An 8546-nucleotide genomic window follows, 5' to 3' on the forward strand; every position below is an offset into this window, starting at 1 on the left:
GGCCCCATAGAAGTGAATGGAGCTGTGTGAAAATCGTTTTTAACGAATGGTTACTAAGAGATGTTGTTTTTATACATTCAGGTTTTTATCACGCGCGTGCAAAACGCATTGCACCCGTGTGATAAAAACTGAGCAACTGAACGCGATCGCAGGCAAAACTGAATAAATTTGCCTGCGAAATCGCACATTTTTCACTGAACACATTCGCAACGCATCCGGACCTAATCCGGACACGCTCGTTTGCAAGGGGCCTAAAGCAGCAAGGGAGAGGCTAATCACAGAAAGAAGTCAAACTTGGGTGCAATAAGAACAATGGCGATGCCATCATTGCACCAAAGGCCTATATTGCCTATTAAGAAAAAGTGTCATAACTCAGGAACGGATTCTCGGATCAACACAAGAAAAAACTGCGTTTTAATCAGGCGAACCACAGCTTAGTGGCGCAGCTATCAGAAGCAGGGGAGGCAACTGCTTCGGGGCCCGAGCTTAAAAGGGGCCCCGACACAGTACTGAATGTTTTTATTAGATCTACAGGCTTCCCCTATGTACTGCTGTGCTGTACTTTATAGAAGCAGGTACTACATACAGCAGCAGGCATGGGCGTAGCTATAGGGGGTGCAGAGGTAGCAGTCGCTACCGGGCCTAGGAGCCTGAGGGGGCCCAAAGACCCTTGTGCCACATAAGCACTGAGGGAAGGGGGGGCCCAAGCTGAACTCTTGTACCAGGGCCCATGAGCCTTTAGCTACGCCCAGGGCTGGAGCTCCTCCCACTGAAGGTCTTGGCTAGTGAGCGCTCTTCCTCCATGCTGTCTCCTCCTCCTGTGGCCGTTCTCACTCTGGGATCCGCAGTATTGGCACAGCTCTTGCCAGCACGGCTTTTTGTTTTCTGTTGGCTGGCAGCTTACTATGACATCTGCTGCCAGCCAATAGTAGAATTTAATGGGATCGAGACCCTCCCCCTTTCAGCACGAAGCTAGTGTAGAGCAGGCTAGCTGCTCCTGCAAACAGAGCTCTACCATGCCCTCCTCCCCCCCATGTGTCCTGTTCTCTGACCCCTGATTAACCTCTCCACTGCTGTCCCTGGATGGCACAGGGGGTGATGGCACCCACTTCTCCAGTTTGGATCAGACGTCAGCTATCTACAGGTAAGGCTAGTTTCACACTAGAGGCAGGGGAGTCCGGCAGTCTGTCAGATCTGTCCTGCCGCTAGTTCACGTGTGCCCCCGGACTGCTGCTCCGTCCCCATTGACTATAATGTGAAAGCACCCTAAGGTGTCTGTGTGTAATAATAGGTGTATAAGTGTATAACTATGTTTGTGTATATGTATTGTAAGGGATCGCCTCTTATTCGGGGGTCATTCTCACAATGATCTTCATCGACCACAGGGTTAGGGGCCAAACATTGCTTTTATTTGGCACCTCAGCAAAACCAAAACAAACAATACAAATAAAACTCCCTACCTCACTAAAAGCCCCGTTCACACACGGGAAGAACATGCGGCTTTTCCCAGCCTAACAATCCAGCACTTCCAGGCTGTAACAAAGTCCAGTACCTTTTGGGGGATTGTGGCCCAGAAGTCCTCCTGACTCTGGCCTAGCGACCGTCGATTACAAGACCTCGCGGAGTCCCCCAAAGTTCAGGCTAACACCTGGCCCCGTGGCCCCTCAGCCAGCTCAGCTGAGCCCACTTGTACAGAGCCTTCCCAGGCCTCTGCTGCACACAGACTCTCCAGAGTCAGACACACCCAAGATCCAGTAGCAGGATTAAATAGGATCCCTGGACATGAGCATGCCCTAAGTCCCGGACTGGAACCTGGGGAAACAACACCTCAATGTTTACATTGCCACAGTATATATTTATATATGTGGTAAGTTCATGTATAAGTGCATCCATGTACAGTATGTAGTGACTGTGTATGAGTGCGTCCTTGTAAGTGGTGAGCTCGTGTATGAGTGCATCCATGTAAACTTACCTTTATTTTACCAGACTCGGGATACAAGAACGTGGTGTGCTATGTCAAATGGAGGCATAAAACGTGATGTGAACTCTCCCTTAACGTCACACTTCTAATGTCAGCTCACATTTCTGCTTTTCCTTTACACAGCACGACGTATTGAGGTGACTTATCAAAGTCCGTGCAAGTAAGGTAAGAACGTTTGATGTACTTCAGCTAGAAAATTAATATTTTTTGTCTTTTGTAATTTCTATGTATCAAAGGGAAGTTTCAGATGCTGACTGAAGTAAGGGTCCTTTCACACAGGCAGATAAATCGCCCGCAACAAGCACTGATCGATGATATCGCAAATCAATAGGCGCTCAATGACGTCTTCTCTTTCGGGTTTAGAGGTGACGTCATCGGCGCAGGCGCGCTGAGGAAGCGAGTGTCCTTCTCTCAGAGCGCCTGCACTGAATAAAGACACGTAAGGCGCAGGCGCAGGATTTGAATTGCAGACAGGGTAAGCCGGAGGAGGAGGAGAGCGCTCGCTGGCCCTGTCAATCAACTGGAGGAGGGGGCATTTCTTTTTAAAAGGAGGATGCGGCGACTACCAGTAAGTAGACGCCCTACTTGCTGGTAGTGAGGTAATTCACATATTTTTTTTTCTTTTTTTTTTTTTTATGAAACAAAGCCACAGAACAAGGTAAGAGCCCTATATAGGGAATAGTCATACAAAAAGGATTTTAAATATGCCCAAAAATAAAAATGAGTTTTGGGGGGTGACAGAAGCCCTTTAATCGCCTTTATTCTAGGCAACTGGCTTTTTATGTTGCCCTAGAATAAGACCCGGGCAGAGCAGAAGCCCGGCTGTCCTATGAAAACTGGGCTCCTTCTCTAATAGCCTAGATTGGCAGAAGCACTGATCTTATCCGTTTTATTGCTAAAATGCTGCGGTCAATAGCGACTGCAGTATCTAAGCAGTTTAGAGGGAGGGAGCTCTATCTGTCAGACATCTCCCCCACCCCCTAGTGCAGGCATCCTCAAATTGCGGCCCTCCAGCTGTTGTAAAACTACAACTCCCACAATGCCCTGCTGTAGGCTGATACCTGTAGGCTGTTCAGGCATGCTGGGAGTTGTAGTTTTGCAACAGATGGAGGGCCGCAGTTTGAGGATGCCTGCCCTAGTTTATGCCCTATTACACTGTGCCTCTCTGATCCAGCTGGTTCAGAGAGGTACCACCTCTTAGGGTATACACTGCACACTTGTCAGTATCGTGCCTGTCAATATAGTGTTGACAGTATAATACACTGTACTGCATAAGCAGTACAGTGCATTATAGAAACAATCATAGAATTGCCTGTCAAAGTCCCCTTGTGGGTTTAATGAACAGTAAAAAAAAGAGCTAAATAAAGTTTCCAAAATATCTAAGTAAAAAAAAAGAAGAAATACACCTTTTCCATTGAAAAAAAATGCTTTTCAACTGAAAAAATTGAAAAAAAAAAATCCCCTCCTCATATTTGGTATTGCCGTGTCTCGAACTCTAAAATCATTACATAATATATCCCACACAGTGAATGCTATGCAAAAATTTACGAATTGCTTTTTTGCTTATTCACCATGAAAAAATAGATTAAAAAGTGTTATGTACACCAAAATGGAATCAATGAAAACTACAAGTCATTCAAATGCAAAAGTAGAAAAACGTTAAAAAAAAGAAAGAAGATATGTATTTGGCAATGCTGTAATTGCAACAGTCAGTGGCGGCTTCGCATTTTTTTTCCCATCCTCCTAGAAAGAGTTAATAAAAGTTAACCTGTAAGTTATGTGTACCCCAAAAAAGGTGCTGTAAAAAACTATTACTTGCTTTCATACAGCTACTTAAGCTATTGCTCTTGAAATGCGGTGATGAAAAAAATTGCTTGGTCGGTCACTAAGGCTTAAAATGCATACAGGTGGAAGGGGTTAATATAGTCGGCAGCAGGTTCTCGTGTGTAGATAGGCAAACAATGGCTTCTATGCTGTCTTGTGTTTAGCATCAAATAAGCAAATTATTGTTTGTGGTTCGATGGTTGGGCATTTTTACATAAGACAATGATTGGGAGGCGATGTTCATACACGGCTCTAGCAGGCCATAAACCACTCTCTACTGCATTCAACCCATTATTACTACTTCTTATACAGTCCCTGAAGTGCATTCACATGACCGTAATTCTGGGAGCACATCCATTCCACAATTTTGCAAAGGGTGCAGATCCATTTATTTCAATAAAGAGCATGTCCTATTTTTGTCCACAATCGCGGGCAGGAATAGGCATTTTCTATATAGCGCCGGCCATGTGCGGTCTGCAAAATGCAGAACGCAGACAGCTGGTGTCCATGTTTTGTGGATCCGCAATTTGCGGACCTCAAAACACTTACGGTCATGTGAATGCACCCTTAAAATAGACCTCTCATGTATTTAAGCCAACCCTCAGGTTTAGGGAAAAAAAATCACAAATTGCACCAAAAAGTATTGCAGTATGGAGCATTAAAGCTTAGAGAAAGCTTCTGCGCCTCATCCAAAAAAGGGAAGTGTCTTTGTGGGAAATAGATGTAGCCTAGGAATAGGGATGAGCGGACCCGTGGATGTTCAGGTTTGAGCGAACTTCGGGTCAAAGTTCCGGTTCGGGACCCAAACTTGACCTGAACTCTATTGAAGTCAATGGGGACCCGAACTTTGGTTCGGTTTGGTTTGGACACTAAGTAATTGTGAAAATTAATCTGCCCTGACGAAGTGAAGCACCCGCTACAACTATGGCCAGTGGAACCCTGTCATTTCAGCAGGAGGAGATCTCCCTTATTCTATCCCAGGTCAACATCTCTGGTGAATATCTACAGACACAACCCTCGGAATTTAAAGCTAGGGATTTGGAATGGGAGTCCCGCAGACTGCTAAACTATGAATTGCACAGTGTAACCCTGGCAGAGTATCTTAAGGTAAAACTTATCCCCCGTGGATTACAGATTCGCACTAGACCAACCTTCTTCAAAGACAACACGGAATTCTGTGAGAAATTTGAGCAATTGTGTTTGATCTAATTGTGTTAACCCTATCATACTTACAGAATGCCATCAGCGATACTAAAACCGAAATCAATGCAATTGAGGAACAGTTAAAAAAATAATTGTCTACAGAGGACTACAACCAACTCAAAGATAAGATTAACTCTACTTTATTACAGCATCAGAGAGAAGTGGAAGCAACAAAGAGAAGTAACTTTCTTTGTGACACTAAAGACTATAGACAAAAACGAGTCTACAGGTGGCCGGATCCATCTAACGCCCGGTCAAGTTATCTCAGACAACGTCCACCATCCATTGATTCATCTCAATCTGAATCAAGCAGCGACACTAACCTTCATCCTAGACCTGGTGAATAAAAACCCACATGAGGCAGAGGAGGACAGAGGGGAGGACCCACCATTTACTCACGAGGCTCTTAACACATCACCACAAGATCTCTATGGTCAACATATCATCCTATACACTGGGACCATTGGAAATGTCTTTATTGGAGAAAGGCCTTTCCTATTGTCCATCAGTCCAACTGGACACATTTCAACTTGATTTGGACCTACAGAGGGTTTTTTTAGGAACATTCGCCTCAAAGTTCATTTTTCTACTGGGACTGATACCCCAAAGAGGGATACCACCCAACCTACATCACAAATTTCTATGCCCCCCAAAAATCAGCTCGCTATTGAGACATTTATCAATTTAGTACAACAAGATGTAAGTCAGTTCAGAAAGGAAAGAGGCAAATATAAGTTTGAGCATAACCTAGACAACACGCAGAGACAGGCCCTTTCTTCTCTTATGAAGATTCAAGATGAAGGGACTACTATTCAAACCAGCAGACAAGGGAGGGGCCTTAGTCATACTGGATAAACACAAATACATTGATGAAATATATTGACAGTTAAATGACAGTACTGTTTACCTTAAATTATCCTGTGATCCCACCAAACAAGTGATAGACAACAAAATACCAAAAATAGTGACCCATTATCGTGATCTCAATGTGATCGATGACTCCACAGTAACCTTTTTGACCAATACAAATCCCATAACACCTGTGTTTTACACGTTGCCCAAAATACACAATGATCTCTATTATCCCTCAGGCCGACCAATAGTAGCATCGACCCAGTCAGTCCTTTCTCCACTGGCAATTCTTCTAGAAAAAATCTTGACCCCTATCATCAAGGAGACAAGATCTTTTCTTTTGGATACCTCTTCATTTACCTCTACATAATAAGCAATTTACCTCTATTGTCGCCTGATACACTGTTGGTCACCTGGGATGTGACAAGCCTATATGCATCCATCCAGCATCAGAAAGGCCTAACTGCTGTCCACAAACGTCTTCTTTCCACTAACATGGAACCTACTACTGTATGTTTACACATGGAACTATTAGAATTGGTCCTCACTAATAACTTCTTCCTGTTTCAAGATGACTTTTTTCTTCAACAACAGGGTACCGCGATGGGGTCCAATGTAGCGCCTCCCTATGCAAATTGTTTCATGGCAGACTTCGAGGATACCTGCACCTGTGTACCTATATTTATCCAAACACTCATTTCATAACACAGGTAATAGTGTGGAAACGTTACATTACATGACATTTTTTGCATATGGGAGGGCTCATTGGACTCCTTACATTTCTCAATTCTATCTACCCCGAACTTCAGTTCACTATCCATTACCACCCCACCTCCATCAACTTCCTGGACACTATGGTGACCAAAGAACCATCCGGTACCCCCACTACTGACTTGTATAGAAAGCCAACGGATCACAATAACCTTCTGCACTTTTCTAGCTTTCATCCCCACAACACCAAGAAATCTCTTCCATGTTCCCAATTTGAACAGGTACGACGCATATTCAAAACAGACTCCTTAAGTCAATTGCGTTTATCAGAAGTGAGACAACGGTTTCTAGAGAGAAGTTATCCACAGTGTCTTTTTTTCAATCATCAGATACACCTAAAACTCCCAGAACCATGCAGAATACTACACGGATCTCTTTTGTCCATACCTTCCATCCGAGTGTTAACAAAATACTCAACAGCATTAGGAATCATTGGCCTCTTTTACAAAAGGCCTACCCGAAGGTGGAGGAATTCAAGAACCCGTCGCCCAAAAAACTTACAGGATTTGCTGGTGAGGGCCGACATCAGATCATCTAGAACTGTCCCTAAACAGACATTTCTTTGTACACAGAAGACGGGTACATTCCCATGTGTCTTCAATGTTTCAACGTCCTAAAATGCCCTCATTTGTATCATCCACAATCCGGTAAAAGTTTCCCTATTCAAGGCTATTTCACATGTGAATCCAACTTTGTAGTATACCTACTCAAATGTCCTTGTGGTAAAATTTACGTGGGGAGACAACAAACAATTTGGGAACAAATATGTCAGCACAAGTCCAGTATTAGGCGGAAAAACCTACTCTTACCAGTATCGGCACACTTCGATTCGGCAGGCCACAACCTCTCCCAACTTAAATACCAAGCAATTGAACATGTCACGCCACTTAGAAGAGGAGGGCGATAGAGTCAAACAATTAAAAATCTGAGAAGCCTACTGGATCCACAAACGTGATAATTTGGAACCAAAAGGGTTAAACGGGGAGTATGAAATTCAGAGTCTAATCTAATTACATAGAAGATATGCCAAAGGTTTTTTAATACAATGTACATTGAGTTATACATCATAAAATGTATATACCATAATAATTATTCTTCTCTTCTCTTCCAGACCTACTAGTATGGAATCCTGGTGTCTCCTGAGTATCATTTATAGTCAAGTATACTCATCATACTATCTTCTTTTTCTACAATCTTTTTCTTATGACATAGTATTCTTTTTACGTCCCTGCCTCTTATTCTATTTATTGTTCCTATTCCTATCATAATTACTTATTATATTTTATCACTTATCCTTATTCCTACTTCATATCTTTCCTTTTTTCCCCATAATTTTTCTTCTCCCTATTCCTATCAGAACCTTATCACATTGATCGCATATAATCAGCTGCTCACATTCACTCCAAAATGAGGCTTGAGACGCTCCCTCCATCAACGCGCATGTGCTAAGCGCATTGACGACAGGCCAGCATTTTTAAAGGGCACGCTACATTCTATACACATGGGGCATGTCCTATAGTGCTGAGGCACATTTCCAGAGCACACGCTTCCCAGATTAGGGACCTCCATTTAGGGACCTCTGTCTAAATACCTTCCTACCCTTCAGAACACATTCAGAATAATTTCTACTGTATGTAAATTGCTTTTTTTTCCTTTGGCTCCTTATTTTCTTATTATTTCGCATTATTAAGAATACCATGTATTAGAATATCTTCCTTATTATTTTTTTCATATATATGGACTCAATCTATGCATTCTACAACCAAACCAAACCTTGCGCATTTATTAAGAACTAGGTGGAATTAAATTTACAGCACCGTGATCAATGTTACTTCAGTGACCTCATTCGTGTAATTACCAATTTGTTGAAATTAGATTTGTTTAGATTTATTTCTGTCATTTATTTCTTTTGCTG

General features: G+C 42.9%; 1 protein-coding gene across 1 annotated transcript in view; it reads left to right on the forward strand.

Moving 5' to 3' along the window:
• Positions 1-8052, forward strand: part of LOC122942214 (alpha-2-macroglobulin-like protein 1) — a 103104-nt gene extending 95052 nt beyond the window's left edge. Inside the window, exons 25-26 of the mRNA XM_044299714.1 lie at positions 2105-2146; positions 7743-8052. Coding sequence (XP_044155649.1) covers positions 2105-2145 — 41 coding nt within the window. The 3' untranslated portion in view covers position 2146; positions 7743-8052. The remainder of the gene's footprint in view (positions 1-2104; positions 2147-7742) is intronic.
• The last annotated feature ends 494 nt before the right edge of the window (positions 8053-8546 follow it).

This window comes from Bufo gargarizans, chromosome 6 (assembly GCF_014858855.1).
Source record: "Bufo gargarizans isolate SCDJY-AF-19 chromosome 6, ASM1485885v1, whole genome shotgun sequence".
Lineage (NCBI taxonomy): Eukaryota > Metazoa > Chordata > Amphibia > Anura > Bufonidae > Bufo > Bufo gargarizans.